We start from the raw sequence: 17,384 nt of genomic DNA on the forward strand, positions 1-17,384 counted from the left end.
CACCTTAAAGCTCCTTCCTTCGACTCAGTCACCTACAGATTGCTGAGGGGTGATCTCTGCCTGGCTTACAAGGCATCCCCAAACCCCACATTTATGAATCTCCAGCATATTCCTAAATCAAACAGTACCAGAAATACAAGGTCTAGGGACATGAATTTTGTCTGTGACTTAAAACGGAACATGCTGGAGAGATACATGTGTGTCCCAGAGACTGTCCCTTCTATGGAACAGGCTTCCCATCAATGTGAAGCTGAGTTAATCTATCATCTAGTTTAAGTGCAAACAACACCAGTGGATGGGGAAAAGGAAATTTACACTGAGCCTGGCACCCATGTTCCTTTAGGACAGAGGTAGCTTATAAATGTCTGACCCTCAACGCCCTGTTTGACTACAAGACATCATTATTATTTAAGAAAAACTTGTCTAAGCTTAGAAAGGACCTGAGGATCTTTAGCCTAGTAACAATCTATGAATCTGTTTCAAACAATGTAGTGAAAAAAGGAAAAAATAAGTAACAAAACATTTATACTACTGCACTTTTCCACCAGCTCTGCCTGAACAGATAAAAAAAGTATTGAATCAATGGTAGCATTTCACACAGTCAGGTATTGTTTTTTCTTACAAGTGCATACCTTCAGATTTAAAATAACGAACATAGACTTGTTAACAAATTAACCTTGGGACTGACTCTTAGACGGCTATTTTTTTCAAATGGAAACAAAAATTAAAATATCTATGAAAATTTTAGTTCCTTTTGCTTACATGTGAAAAATATTATGCAAAGCATCTTTATGCCACAAAAAAATGAAAAAGCACAAATCTCACTTACCATCTTTTTTTATCCATGATAGGGCCGTCCTTTCAGACATTACCAGTTGACAAAATTTATCCCCTATATTGCCAAGGATGTACCGTGAGTAGCTGACACCTAGTTCATTGTCTTCATAGTCATCTGGTGCCCAAAGGCTTAAAGTTTCATCATCATATTGGTCTGGAGATGAGAAGCCATCTATTCTGACAACGCCATTCTTACTGAACGATAACCTGAAACAACATTTCAATAAATGAATGACAGTCACAGACTGTGTTATACTAAAATAATGCATTTATTTACTTATGCTTTGGTTTGTCCATTTCCTACATTCCACATTCAGTCATCAATCCATCCACAACTCCTTTTTCCCATTTTTGCACATGGGGTCAGGATGCCACTTCAACACTGGCAATCATCTAAAGCCAAGGTTTACACTGCCAGGTGGCTAACTCTGCTGATGTAGTCCCCCCCACACACACACACACACCCCTATGGCCAATTCAGTGTGTCCATTCCACCTACAGCATGTCTTTGGAATGTAGGAGGAAACCAGAGCACCTGGAGGAAACCCACACAAACGCAGGGAACATATGCAGACTCCACACAGAAGGTACCAGGGAATTATATAACAAAAATAAGAGTAATCTGTGACAATTAAGACACTTTGTCACACACAGCTGCACAGGTTGTGATAAAACTATAAACAAAAACACTGTGTCATTAGTTAAACACATTACACTGCATAAACATCAGTCTAACACTTATGCAGTACAAAGTCTGTTTAACACAAAGGAAGCTGCACAAGTATCTAATATGGGTCTTTGTCCCAAACCACACTAAGCAAAATCTGACAACAGTTCCATAGAGATTAAAAATATCTTCTCATGCTGAGAGACATGTAAGCAGAATCAGAAAGGGAAGAGAAGGTAGCGATAATTCGTAATTAAGGAGCCTGTGCAGGTAACATACAGCAGTGTAGCCTTGACTACAGCTCAGGCGATTAATGACTTGTTTGCTTGAAGGTGCAGGCAGAGGAAAATGGGTGATCTCATCCTGGGGAAGAGAGAGAGTCCACATGCTCAGGGACATATGCAGATGGTCATATTTCCATGGAGGAGCCTGGGGAAACTACTCGGTGCTTTCTGCACCATATAAGCAACTGCATGTAAAAAGTGAACAATGATTACTGTGCTATAAGCGCATACAAAACAGTTCACTCTTTTATAAACTATAAAACTGAAAGTTACAATAATGCAGATAAAGCTTACTGCCCTACAACAGTCCAACAGAAATATTCATGCAGTTTTTAAGGCCAAAATAACTAGCTTAGGACACGAGTCTTGTTTTATACCACATATGGAGATTTCATGATTCATAACGTAATTTACTGTGTTGTTCCTAAATAAACCTCACTTTAAATTGTTCTCTCCACTGCAGACTAATGAACTTTAAAAAAACAGGCTTACAGATAGACAATTTGCAATTAATATTTTACACTCTGCTTACCTACGGAAATAGTAGAATCTACAAAAGACTGGAGAGTGGGCTGGTTCTTCGCCTTTTTTATTGCGAACCATTCTGCATTCTCGACACTTCTGTAGGTTAGGTCCTATTTCTGAGCAGGAGTCATCTTGCAAAAAGGATTCTCCTGTCTGCTTTAACTTTTTAACTTTTCTCCAGTCTTTTAATACTGATCGAGGTATGCCATCTAAAAATGACAAAAACGTTAAGAGAAAAATTAAGCTGCAATCCTAGCTCGTTACAAATTTTATATAAAACATATATGGTACTGCACCAATAAATGGAGAAGAAAGATCCAGTCTCTACCCTTTTCCCTAGTTACTCCTAAAAAAACATAAACAGTTCCTGAAAAGGCAGTAGCACAACACTGGATTCCTAGGAAAGAAAATTCAACCTAAATTATTGCTCAGTGTGTTAGTTATACTGTTGCTGCATCCTCCCTGGATGTTTGTACTGGACATTTTATCTCCTTCAGTTTACTGCCTGTTTCAGTAAGGCCCTTAGAAGTGTTTTATGATCCCAAAAAGTACAGTTGTGTACACTTACCATAAATGTAGATATTTGAGTGTATTTACTGTTGCAGTCATTACATTTGGGTTATCTGCTTTCAGTAGCCGTCAGTCGGCCTGATTAACAAAGTCTTGGGTCCTGTGTCGGTTGCCATGATGTCAGGTCATCAAGGGGTATAAAACATGCAGCAGACGCCATTACATCAGTTTTGCTTGCCCCAGATGTCAGGTGCCCCCCTAATGGGAAGCAATTAAATGTATAATACAAGGATATACCTCCAACAAAAAAGCAAATACACCAAAAAGCTTTTTGAGCATAGCAAGTGAGAGTAGAGGTATAGCCAAAAGAAGAAAGGGGGCTGGAAGGAGGGTAACCAGGACTGCAACAGTGAATACACTCAAACATCTACATTTATGGTAAAAGTGAACACAACTGTACCATGTTCTTCGTGTTTCACTGTTGCAGTCATTACATTTGGGTAGACTCCCGAAGCTACGGTTGGGAGGAGGAATTTAAATAGAATTAGGACCAGCTATAAAGCCCTGCAAGACTGCAGTGGCAAAACCAGCTCTGGATTTAGAGAAAATTGGCAAATGATAATGCTTGGTGAAAGTATGTACAGAACTCCAGGTAGCAGCTTCTAGGATGCCCTGGTAGGGACACCCCTGAGAAAGGCTGTAGAGGTAGAGGCAGCCCTGGTTGAATGGGGTCTGATGCCCTGTGGGATAGCTTTCCATGGTGCTTATAGCAGAAATGAATGCAGTGGCCTATCCATTTTGAAATGGTTTGCTTTGAAATAGCTTTCTCCTCTGTCCCTGCAGCAAATACCACCAGCAGTTGTTCGGATTTCCTTTGAGGTTTAGTCCTGTCCAAGTAGAATCTAAGTTGTCTGTGCACATCTAAGGAGTTCTGTATCCGTTCCCCTTTGTTCTGTGGATTAGGAAAGAAGGTAGGCAAATGAATGGACTGATTAAGAGCCACACTGCATACCACCTTGGGCATGAATAAGGGATTGGTTCTAAGGGGCACCCTGTCCGCATAAAAGATGATGAAAGGCTCCACTGCCATAAGTGCCTGTAACTCAGATACCCTTCTTGCAGAAGTGATAGCTAAAAGGAAAGCTGTTTTCCAGGAAAGGAATTTTAAATCTGCAGTAGCAGTTGGCACAAAAGGAGGAAGAGTGAGTTTCTCCAAGATGAAGTTAAGGTCCCAGGCTGGAGTTGGAGCTCTCCTGGGTGGCCTTACATTGTTGGCCCGTCTGAGGAACTGCTTGAGCAGTGGGTGAGAGAAGAGGGGAGGCTCTGTGCTGTAATGAGCTGAAATGGCCGAGGAATGAATTTTGATGGAGGAAAAGGACAAGCCCTTATAAAGCATCTCAGTCAAATATTGTAAAATCTGAGGTAAATTGGGCACTGCTGTGCTCCACCCTTGAGATTGGTTCCAGGTACAAAATCTTTTCCATTTTGCAGCATAAGATTTATCTAGTACTAGGCCTCCTAGCCTCTAAAATGATATCCATCACAGCTTTACTGAGGGGTGGTAAAGGAGAGATTAGGTAATTAGCCAGGCTGCTAGGTTCAGGATTTGCAGCTGAGGGTGCAGAATCTGGTTCTCCTGCTGAGACAACAGGGAAGGAGTCTGAGGTAGGTGCCATGGGGCCAAGCGTGACACATTGCAAAGGAGGGGGTACCAGTGTTGGCGTGGCCAGTCTGGTGCAATTAAAATTGTCCTTGGCTTGTCCTGTTTGATCTTCAGTAGTAACTTGGAGAGCAGAGGCAGAGGAGGAAAGGCATAAGCTGAAGGATAGAGAATCCACTTTCCAAGCTAGTTTGTGGGGAATCCTTGTGCAAAATTTGTCCAATTGATGGTTCTGGGGGGAGGTAAACAGGTCTATATCTGAGCTCCCCCATCTGCTTGTCAACATGTTGAAAATCCATGGTTCCAGTTTCCACTCGTGTGGGTCCATGAGGTTTCTGCTTAGTCTATCTGCCAGTGTATTTAATTTTCCTGGCAGGAATTGAGCTTGTAGATTCACTTGGTAGCTCAAGGCTGTGTTCCACAATGCCATGGTTAGTCTGCAGAGGGGGTAAGAGTGTGTACCCCCTGCTCGTTTATGTACCACATGACCGTGGTGTTGTCCGTCTTTACCATTAGTTGTCCTGGAAGAATGTGGTCCTTGAAGGCTGTCAGAGCATTCTGTACAGCTAACATTTCCTTTTGATTTATGTGTAGGTGCATTTGACTTGGGTTCCATTTGCCCTGAATGTACTTCCCTGGCAGGTGAGCCCCCCATGCATAGTCTGCTTCATCTGTTTTTAAGGTTTGGGCGGCAGGGGGTAGTGTGAATGGTAGCCCCTTGTTTTGGTGGCAGGCCTCTGCCCACCAAAGGAACTCTAGACGTAGGCAAGGTATGACAGGAATCATTGCTTCTAGATCCTGAGAATGTTGATACCATAGGCTTTTGATATACCACTGCAGTCTCCTCATATGCAGCCTTGCATATGGAATTAGAAGAATGCAGGAGGCCATGAACCCCAAGGCTTGCAGTATTTGCCTTGCAGATAACTGGGATTTTGCGGCCAGTTGTTTGAAGTAGGTTGTCAAATGAATCCGTTTCTCTGCCGTGAGGAAAGCCATCTGGGAAGTTGTATTCAAGCTTGCTCCCAGGAATATAATTTGTTGACAGGGTACCAAGTATGATTTATTTTCATTTATGGTGTACCCCAGACAACTCAGTACCCTTTGAACACAGGCCAAATGATTCAAAAGTATGTCCTGGCTTTCTACCTGAATTAGACAATCGTCCAGGTATGGATATATTTGAAAATTTCTTTGCCTGCAAAATGCAATGACCGGAGCTAGGTACTTTGTGAATACCCTGGGTGCAGTAGATAAGCCAAAGGGCAGTGCAGAGAACTGATAGTGCATGTAACCTGCTTTGAAATGTAGGTATCTTCTGCAAGACTCCCTGACAGTGATGTGCAGGTATGCATCTTTTAAGTCTAGTGTTGCCAACCAGGCATCTTTGCCTAGCATAGGAAGCAGCTGGGAAAGAGTCAGCATCCTGAATTTTGGAATCACCAGAAAGGTATTTAGATTAGAAAGGTCCAGGATAGGATGCCATGTAATGCCTTTTCTGGGTACCAGAAAAAGTCTCGAATAGAAGCCTTGTCCCTTTTCCTTTTCTCATACCAACTGAATAGCCCCCATGCTTAAGAGAGAGAGTACTTGATTCTGGGCCTCTGCCCACTGACTTGGGGGTAGGTCTGGCCACCCACTTGGTGTTGGTAAGGTGTGGAAGTGAAATCTGTACCCTTGGGACACTATATTTAAAACCCATTTGTCCTGGGTAATGGGTTCCCAGTTTTTGGCCTTCAGACCAATCTTTCTGCCTCAAGGAGCATTCAGTTGGGAAGTGCTTGGAAGTTTTAAAAGCAAGTCATTGAGACCGTTTTCCATAGGGGGGAGTCTTACTACTCCCTGATTTGGGTGCAGAAACCCCCCATTGCTTAGTCTTGTGTGTCCTCTGGGACTGAAACCTGGGGTTTCTGCTGTGTCTGGGTTTGGCTTCAGAAGACCTGGAAGGGGCTGGAAAGGACCAATTCTTAGAGGGTCAGTGCCTACTAAATCTAGGAGGCTGAACTTGTAAGAAATCTTTAACAGTTTGCATAGATTTAGCTTTATCTTCCATCTTTTTAAGAACTTCCTCAGCCTTGTTGCCAAACAGGCAGTCCTGATTTAAGGGAGCATCCAACAATTTAGCTTTAACATGATCAGGCAAAGATTGCTCCTTAAGCCAAGCATGCCTTCTGAGCACAGACCCAGTAACAGCAGCCCTGCAAGAGGCCTCTAATGAATCAAATCCACATTGCAAAGTATGTTTTCCAACCTGTTCAGCAGAATGCATTAAATCCTGTAATTCTTTATTTTCCGCACAGTCAGGAATCAACATCATTTTCTGTTTAAGCAATCCAATAACATGTTGCTGATACTTTAACATATGAAACTGACAGTTTAAAGCCTTAATGGCCAAGGTTGCAAAAGTGTAAACCTTCTTACCCCATCTAGCCCTGAATAAACCTTCAGAAGCGGGTGCCTGCACAGTGGCTCCGGACCCATCCAAGGTAGAGACATTCGCAGGTTCCATAGTTGAAGCATCTTGGGCATACCGGACTCCAAATGGGTCTCAGTAGAGGCCTGCGAATCAGAAGTAGCAGGTATCAGGGGCTGCAAAAGCACCTCACTGAGTACCGGTGAACTGGCAACTAGCTTAGGAGAAGCATTGTCAACAGTTTTGGATCTCGGCGGCCTGTCTCTGTCTTTATCTTTGCGTTTTTTTGAAATCCCGGTAGTTGGATGGCTACAGACGACATTTCTGGATAATTAAACCAAAAAACGAAATATTTAGAGATAAAAATATACCGACAATGGACAGTACGCTGATTAAATAAAGCACAAAACCGACAGCAAGGTACGTTGTGGTCAGGGCCTTGGCAAGGACTACAGTACAAATGAAAATCTTTATGAGGTATTTGCTTTCCACAAGTAATGCAATTATTAACTTTAACTGACATCGGTAAGGAGCAAGAAAAAGTTTCCCCAATGGGGTACTTAGCTTTAGTTGAAGATTTTGGTTCTGAAACTCGAAAACGAAAATTTCAGGAGTCGGCCAACCGGCACTTGCGAACTGATTCTGCTTTGGGCACCGCACGGCAAGAAAGACTGATATAATGGCATTGGCTGCATGTTGAATACCCCTGATGACCTGACAAAATGGAAGAAGGGACAGCAACCAATGCAGGACCCAAGACTTTGTTAATCAGGCCGACTGAGGGCTACTGCAAGCAGATAACCCAAATGTAATGACTGCAACAGTGAAACATGGAGAACATCTGTTCCTTAGTTACATGATAACTGAGCATCTCCTGACTAAACCAAGAAAGTAACCAAAATGGTACACTGACAAATTGGTCTCTAGTCACTTAAAAACAGAAGTCATTTTTGCATGCAGTAACTAAATATTCCTTCTAAGTCTAAGCAACCTCATTGTAGCTAATATATAAACAACAGGCATTTGGGGTGTATTTCTTGATTTGTGTGGTGCAAAAGTAACTTTTCTACATTTAAGTGACTGTGACTGACTCAACAATATATGTTTTGTCTAATAACTAACATATAGAATATCCATAAAGTTGCATTAAACATTCCAAGAAATAAGGCAACACAGGAAAGGAAAAAGCGAGTTTGCCAATAAAGATGACTATAAGTAGGGGTACAGAAAATAGGCAAGAGGGGGATGGAATTTACTGGAGAAAACTGGCACTGGAACCAAGGTATTGGGAGCAAATAACTAGAGAGGGAAATGTAATAGAGTGGGATAAGGCCATGAAGAAATTTGGACTGCAGGTTAGAGACCGCCTCCTTATCAGGAATTGACAGGCAAAGAAAAAGGGATAGGGGAGCCCTAAGTGAAAGACCTCCTCTGGTAGAGATTTTAGTCAAATCAAGGACAGAAGCTGCTGCTACAAAGGGAATAATTAGTAGAGCATATAGAATCAATCAGTGGAGGTTAGACAAGATTGGGAAGGGAGACTGGAAAACCAATTTCCAAGGAAACAATGGGAGGGCAAATGTATAGCTCCAAAGTATGCAACAAAGTACAGAAGGTTTAGGATTTTCACTTGGAAGTATTTGCATAGGTATTTTTATACTCAAAGAAGACTTCAAACAATTTTTCCTCAGGTAGACTGCAAATGCTGAAGGTGTGATGGGGAAGAGACAATTGGGAATATGATTTTATTTAGGAGTGTAATGAGCTGGCAGATTTGAAAAATTCCCTACAGAGTACCCTGTGAGAAATATTGGGGGAAGAAATGGCCAGGGCCGGCCTTAGGCATAGGCGAACTAGGCAACCGCCTAGGGCGCCATACAGGCCGGCCTCAAAAGGGCGTAATTGTATACATTTGCGGACCGGAGTTCTGCTGTGAAAGTGAAATGCCCCCTAACTGGGAAAACTGAAAGACAACAACAAGTACATTTTGACAAATTTCACCGCCGCCCATAGAGGCTAGGAATGTGCCCTCCCCCACTGCAAACACAAACTTCTTGTTTATTCCTATCCAACACAGCCCCCGCCCTAAGCCATATTTTCATTCCCTCCCCCCCCCTGCATGATGTAGATGCTTGATGTGCTGTGAGTGGCCGCTCTTATGGAGCATTTCAAATGAGCCTATCAGTGATGACTTTGCACCACTGACATCATGGCCACAGTGATCCATTGATTGAGCATATATAAACAGCTCACTCCCGCCTCTCGTTCCTTCTTTCGTTGACGCGTTAGAGAGTCGGGTGCACCTATTGGCTAGTGGCGATCGCGTTTCCTGGAATCTGTGGACGTGAGTCAGCGTCATTTTGTTAGCCTGGATCTGAGTTCTTGCACGTGGGCTATTACGAAACTAATGGAGTGTGTTTTGGCATTTTAATTCCACTTTTATACCGACGACTGGGAGGTAAGTGAGGGATGGGGGCCGGGGGATTTATATTTCAGAAATGTGATTTCAACAAAGTAGGCAAGCAGTTTTTTAGTGTGTGTTTGTTTGTGAAATGTGAATTTGTGAACGAAGCACTGAGACATGCATTTAATTTAGAAATCGGACATGTAATGGCATTTTGGCAGTGGAGGTTTATCATTGAGCATTTCGGTAGATTCCACGGCCCGAGGTACAAGGGTTAGAGACTTTGGGAATGTTGAAACTTGAGTGAAAAGGAATAAAGGATCCATGGTTTAGCATATTTACTTGTTGAAACAAAGTGAAAGGTTGATTGTGGGCTTATACTATTTTATTGGGAAAATCTTTCTAACATTTCTTCTTTTACTTGCATATCACTTGTTCAGAGTAGTGCTTGGAAAGTAGTGTCTGCATAGTTATGCAATTTGACATTTCTTAGTGATAAGTTATGGAAGGTACTTGCATAAGTGATTTGCTAGTGCTACCAATCCATGTTATAGATCCCATTGCATTGCATTATATTGTTTGTATCTGGCTCCCAGGTCATATTTGTACACTCCTAAGCAAGGAGTCATTGTGCTGAAAAGACGTAGCTTTCATTTGAGCAAAAGCCAAGTGCATTTGAAAGTGTTGTTGTGTATGTATGTATATATATATATATATATATATATATATGTGTATGTATATATATATATATATATATATATATATATATATATATATATATAATATGTGTGTGTATTCTTATTTTAAGAAGCTAAGCTAATTAACTGCTTATAATTAATGATTTTAAATAGACCCATATAATTTTGCAGGCTACCTGTCAATCAGGCTTGATAACTATAATATATTTCAATTCAAATTAATTGTTATTACAATATCCTGTACAAGATTATGATTACAGTTGCAACATAAAAAGGAGCAGACTTTATTAGGAAGACTGATGTCAAGAGAAATTAATGAATGATGTGAAAATGACTAAGAATTACTATTAAAGTCTAAATAATAATTGTCTACCCTAGACCAAGTATTATGTGAGGCAGCATATAAACTGTTATAAGCATACCTTACAAGAATCTATTAGATCATATGCAAACATTAACTCTTTGAGCAGAGGTAAGTTTGTATTCCTTAGTGACCCTCCTGGGCCCAGATGATCGAATGTAAGGTTCTAATTCCAACCTAGGATAAACCACTGGTTCTTATAATCTCCCAAAAGATCTGAGATCAGAAAGAAAAATAATTACTTATCTTGACAAGGTTTATATACAAAAGTCATGGACAGGGGTTTTGTAATAGCCGAGTGAAAACATTCCATTTAAATAAGTCTCCTTATTGATTGTTTAAGGGACCTCCATAATTTTAATAATTTTGGTTACTTTACAGTAATCTGTCATAAACAGGTTCAACAATGAGTACTTTTTTTGCAATGTTTGTCCCTGCTGCCTCCCAGTCATCAGTCACCTCTGAAGAATTAACACATTCTCCCATTCATTCCATCAGTGAGGGTGAGAATCATGTGAGAGAGGCTATTATTAAGGCAGCCATCAAGGACAGATTGAGGGTTTTTTCTCTGTGTGGCCCTGTGTCCATAGGGACATGCAATAGGCTGACTGTACTGATCATCCCTTTACTTCTGCAACTGACGCTGTCAGCACAAAGTCTTTCTCACCAACCCTGAGGTATGAAAGGTTGTTCCACTGCTTCTACCAGAGAAATTCCACCTCTCAGTGTGCTCCCTTAATATCCACACTCATTGCCTCCCACAGGACAGATGAGCAGACCACCCCCTTCACTCTTGTCCTTCCCAGCATGGATATTCCTGTCCCAGGACCACTAATCAAACTATGGTTGCACAGGTAACAGTCACGGATCCATTTCTCTGAACCACCGAGCCACTGAAACCCATTCCTTTTATTGATTCTAACTGTGAGCATGTTATGCGACTTCCTTATAAACAGCAAATGTTGGTGTTCTTACTATAACATACATGTCAAAAAGTTTTCCTTTGTAAATATATATTTAATGTCATAACTACTAAGAAATTAATGATAATTATATATATCATGCTGTAGATGTATACAGTGAGGTGAAAATTACAAGAACAGACATGTGACATGTATAGGCTCAAATGGGGGTGTTCCTTGTGTTCAGTGTGGGTGGGGCTTAAGGGGCGCCAGAGCAGTACTTCGCCTAGGGCGCCATTTCAGCTAAGGCCGGCCCTGGAAATGGCTATAACTAAAGAAATGTTTCTTTTGATCTGGGACACATGAGATAGCTATACTGTCTAGGTATAATAAGGTTTCATTAAGTTGAATTCTGTTTGCTGTCAAAAAAGCAGTTGCTAGAAAATGGCAATCAGAATCTAAACCAACTATATCGGAAGTACTGAATCTTGTAAAATAGATAAAAAAACTTGGAAGAGGAATCTTTAGAAAAGGAAAGGGGCAAATTACATAGAAATAAATGGAAATTGTGGAAGCAATACATGCAGAAAAATGCTGAGAAGGAGGACAGATGTTTAAGGGAAGGCAGAAACTAAATGATTAATGTAATGCAGGACTGAAACAGCTGTTACTTAGAAAGAAATCATGTAATATGCAATGTGTACAAATGGAATAAAATGTTAATATTTTTTTTTCTATTAACGTATGGGTGCCTATGTCTTGAGTGATAACTCAATAAAGCTGTCTTAAAAAATATTTATGTTTTGTCAGTTACTTTCAGGAAATTTACCTTTTGTAAACAGATGTTGAGTTATATGACATGTAACCTTGCACCTCTACTGAGCTTAGGTGCACCTTTTTCCATTCTGTCTAGCCTCAGCTTCCACGATTAGCTATGGATCTAATTCCTAAGCCAATAAAAAGGAGTTTAAAAGTGCCTATCTTTTACAAATCAGATGTTACATAATCAGTCTGCTATTATCTAATATATATAAAAACTCCAATGGGACAGACAGAAAACCAAATACATTCTTGCTAAGAGACTTCAATTACGCAAGCACTGACTGGCACATTTACACCTTGACCTAGTCCTCACCAACCTACCTCCTCCATGTACTCCACCCCATATCTCCTCATTCCTGATTAAATCTGATTGCTAACATGTCATCTTCTCTATTTAGCCTAGTGGTACCACCCCACCACCAAATGAGACTGTCTTTACGTACATGTCCAGGGCAAACTTACTTTTGCTTATATAAAACCTAAGCAAACTTCTCAAAATCCAGTGTGAATTCACCCATCTGAGAGACCCACCACATTAACTTCTGACTTTTGTCAGAACCTAAACACCTATACAGAAAAGTCAGGACACATTCACCCTAAACATACCGGTAAATTAAGGAAAAAAATCTCTCTAATGAAACTCTTGTATTAATGTAAATCTTAAGACTGAACAAAACTAGAAATCTTTTTTGCTTACACTTGGAAATTAAAGAATAATGTCCAACAGTGAACTGAGCTCATCCAAAATACCTCACATTATGATCCCAAAAATATCATCAATATCTTCGCAAAGAAATTTAGTGGTAACTTCACCTCACCTACCCACATTGTAACTCCCATGATCCCTGAAAAGTTTGTTGACATATAAAAGTACTTTGGAACAAGTCTTAAAATCCTTGTCAAAGGCTAAAAAAAACATTTGCATGGCTGCATTCTCACTAGTGCCAACTTTGCACTATCTGAGCCAGTACCTGTACTGTTCAGTCCCACCCTATCCACACTGTTTGTGCTTGAAGTCTGGAGAACAGCCTGGGTTACTCCCTGCTACCGACCTGGGTAATTACATGTCCATCATCCTCACAAGCCTTGTAAGCTAAGCAAGAAAATGTTGTACAACATAACTTACTAATGCAGGCATGGGCAACTTAACTGATCCAGACACATTTTTCAACAGAACTTACAAATGCAGCCATGGGCAATTTAACTGATCTAGACATGCTTTACAACAGAAGTTATTAATGGATGCCTGGACAACTTAACTGATCTAGACACCAATCGGTTTGGTTTTGTGAAGGGTAGTTAACTGTCTTCTGAACCTCGTAAATTCTTTGGTTACGGGGCTGTCGACAGTCGTCCGTCAGTACACACACTGCTTACCTGGCCCAAGCTTCTGACACTATCCCTCATGCTGGTGTTACTGAAAAAAATTAGGCAAACTTAACATACCTTTCCCCTTGTCCACTGTACTGCAAACTGGCTACATAATAAATCTCAAGTTGTGAAACTTGCTGACATGTTCTCTGAACATAAAAAATTGTAACTACTGGGGTACAACAAGGTTCATTCAGAGTCCTCCCTTCTTCTGCATTTATTTTAAGACATCCAAGACAATATCCCAGAATTGCGGTTGACCAGTTTTGATTATGACTGCAAGCTAAGCACTATTAAATGCTCAACCACTGATACTAAACAGTCCAGCAAGGGGTGAAACATGCACACCTAAATGGACAACTCGCCCCCCAACGGGTGGATATTTTACTTACTTTTTTTTTTATGACTCTGTGGTTCAATCTTCTGTACCCCTTCCTCTTAAACTTGCCTAACTCACCCCAAGCATATTTAAACCATTCCAAAATGTTTTCAAAATCAGTTACTAGAAAATGGAATTCAATATCTAAACCAACTATAACGGAAGTCCAGAATATTGTAAAGGAGATAAAACAACCGGAAGTAAGTCTTTAAAAAGGGAGAGGATAAATTACAGAAATACATGGAATTTGTGGAAACAATACGTGGAATAATGCTTAGGAAGAAGAGTGAGGTTTAAAGATCATGTTTAAAGGTGCCAAACAAGCTTTTTTTCACACAAAAAGTGTTCACATGCATACTTTTTTTGTATGAAACGAAAACTGCAATATTTGAAAAGCCTACATCTTCCACATAACTGTTCTGTTACTGTAATGCAGTAGCAGGAAACAGGCCTTACAGACATATACAGATTTCAAATGACTTCAGCGATAATTTCAGGTAAGGAGAAAAAAATCAATACTACCAAAGAAGCACATATTATAATCAATCCATCAGTCAATCAATAAATAAATATAATCTGGATGCAATTAGTCATGAGCAATATGGCTGCAATCACATACTGTATGGAATTGGGAAAAAATGCCACGGCATCTCTGCCTAAGCAACTAACTCCATAGTCAATCGTCAGTTACCTTCAAACTTCAAAGAATTAGTAGGCATACCAATTCTGTTTTACTCCACAGACAGAAAAATAACAACCATTTAAAGAAACTCAAACTAGAGCCAACCTAGCCTACACACTCTCCTAACTTTTCTTTCTACTGTAGGTTTTTAGTTAGCCAACAAAACTGTTTCTGCTAAGACTGCCATTGCACATTCAAGAAAGGTGTTGCTAGTGTCTACAGATTTCCTCATGCTACTTCCAAAACACCTTCCAAATGGTTTCAAATGGTATTGAAAACAGGTACTGATTAGGATTTTCACTTATCTTTTACTAAAAGTGAAGATTTTTGCAACATTTTAATTGCTGGATGCATATCAAAATCACTGCTAATGTTCCTGATACCCATTATGAAAAGATATCTAGAACACCATCAGCATCTCTTCATCATACTCGCCCTTACAATGAAAACAAAAGTACAGTTGTGTAGGTTGGACTTGCAATGACAATACTTGTTTGAATGATCACTGCTGCAGTAGCCACTCCCCCCCCCCCCGTGTGTGTGTGTGTGTGTGTGTGTGTGTGTGTGTGTGTGTGTGTGTTTTAAGCCAAGGTGTGGACATTTATTTTTTTTTGCCTTATCATTACAAGGTTTAGTCTCCCTCTCTCTGCTGGCTGAAAAGCTCTGAAGGGCTTTATGCCCAAACTTGTCTTTTAGTCAGCTCAGCTCAAGCTGCTTGACAGTTTGGGCATGCGGAAGGTGCCCTGCAGTTTTGGAAACTGGACAGCTGTTATAGCCTTGGCTTTGTAGGAGGGTGGGAGAAGGGTAGACCTTGACTTAAGGATATCTGTTGTTTCCACTGAGTGATTTGTTTTCTGATTACTGGAATCTGAAAAGATAAAAGGTGTTGATGCTGTGACCAAAGAGATTTCAACTACCACTGTATCTTTCATAGGTGGTAGGTTGCTACCTTTTCAAATGGCCAAAGTGCAATGCCTTTTTTTTTTTTTTTTTTTTTTTTTTTTTTTTACAGAAGTACGAAATATTGCAGTATGAATCTCACTTTGTTTTCAAAAATTTAAGCTCACTCTTGTACAATTTCCATTACTTCTGTGCTAGGGTGCTTCAGATACAAAATAATTATTTTAAACAACCCTCAGAATAATATACTTAAAAAATATATTGGATCCTAAAACTCTCAGGACATTATCTTTCCATGTCTTTTTCACAGGACATAAGTGCCCAAATAGGGAGATTTCCCTGTATACAGGAGTACAGGTAGTAAACTTAAACCAAGACCCTTAGTCTGGCCAAAACCCTCAACTCTATGACAACTTTTCAATCATTCTTGGAATTTCATAATATAACCTGAACTCTAGAAATGCACACACACCATAAAAGTCAGCACAATACGTTGTTCTGCTCTACCCCATAAAGCACTGGTCTTTATTTTAAATAACTCAAAGCCCCCCAGTGGTGATATAGATCAATCAAGTCACTTGTTCACTTGTTTCTAGGAGGAGAAGCATGTTTGGTTCTGTCACATGTTACTGTGCGTGCATACAAAACAACAATTAGGTGACATTTTTTAAACTAATTTTACATAAAAATATGCATTTTCTACAACACTAAAAGTGAAATCCCAGAAACAGAATCAGTGACAGACCAGCACAAATGAGTATGAATGCTGGACAGCAGGTAACATCAAGCTTTAAATTTGATCTTTGTAAGGCTGGGACGCTGGTGGCAAAATCCTTGAAATGGCTGCCTGGAGATTACTGCTTTACTTCCTTCCTTCTGTCACGCAGCTACATGCAAACAGAACTTTGTGTATTTTATACTGGCAGTCTTTCCAGATTCTTTTTCAAGTATGCTAGTAAGCTGTATTTCCACATGTTAGAATTTCACCTGAGTTCGACACTTCATAAACTAAGGATGTAGTCATCCACCTTTTATTTAAAAATAAGTGTAACTAGGCAACGGCTGCCAGAATGATGCAATATAATATACTGTTTGAGCAGGCTGAAGTCCAGATTTACAAATATTCTTCAACAAAGACAACTGCCTGAACTACATTAGTAGGAAGTTATTATACCATTACTGTGGTCAGCTACTATTGTGACTGTCATTGACTGTAAAAGTGAGACATGTTTAAAGCTGGTGGAAGGCACCCTAGCAGTACAAGGCTGTAATGCCTTCCACACATTTAGATCAGCTACTGCACCAAATGGAACAAGAGGTGGTGGTGTATCAATCTACATAAAAAGTAAGCACACCTCAAGAATGGTCAGACAATATGACATGCTTACGCTACTCCCAACTAATCTTAGCTAAAGTGCAATACCATATCTTTGCTAGGTAACTGTCCCCATCTATGACCCAGGATAACCATACCACATACTTGAATGTACTGGAGTCACTCATAATTCAGTCCAAAACCATATCCATGGGTGACTTCAACTATCCTACCATAAAGTAGGATATATACACAACCACTAACATGCATGCTAAAAATTCCTGTACTTTGTACATGCAAACACCCCGGAACAGCTAGTCTGCAGACTTACTAGGACTGAAAATATCCTGGATCTGGCACTTATACTGCACTCCCCCTTGTGTAATGTCCTCACTGGTCAGATCAGATCACAAAGTGGTAACTCTTGAAATAAATATAAAGACTGAACTCCTAGCAAACTCCAAAACTTAACTACCTCCTATTAAGTGAAGACAGAGCTAAATATCAAGCCCCTCCCCCACACACACTGGTCTATTCAGAAGTGTTTATGGAAACCCTGTACAAATGTGCAAACAACTATATAGAAATAGTAGTTACAGACTGAAATAAACATAGGTCAATCTCCAAAAACAAACCTCCTCGGTGGACCCCCCC

General features: G+C 40.2%; 1 protein-coding gene across 2 annotated transcripts in view; it reads right to left on the reverse strand.

Moving 5' to 3' along the window:
- The window catches only part of JMJD1C (jumonji domain containing 1C), a 304,550-nt gene that overhangs the window by 186,186 nt on the left and 100,980 nt on the right, over positions 1-17,384 (reverse strand). For both annotated transcript variants that reach the window (XM_044056466.1, XM_044056465.1), the window contains exons 8-9: positions 2,321-2,522; positions 830-1,044 (exon numbers count right to left, since the gene is read on the reverse strand). In XM_044056466.1, the coding sequence (XP_043912401.1) occupies positions 830-1,044; positions 2,321-2,522 (417 nt within the window). The remainder of the gene's footprint in view (positions 1-829; positions 1,045-2,320; positions 2,523-17,384) is intronic.

Source organism: Protopterus annectens, chromosome 14.part0, assembly GCF_019279795.1.
Source record: "Protopterus annectens isolate FY-2018-M chromosome 14.part0, PAN1.0, whole genome shotgun sequence".
NCBI classification, from domain to species: domain Eukaryota; kingdom Metazoa; phylum Chordata; order Ceratodontiformes; family Protopteridae; genus Protopterus; species Protopterus annectens.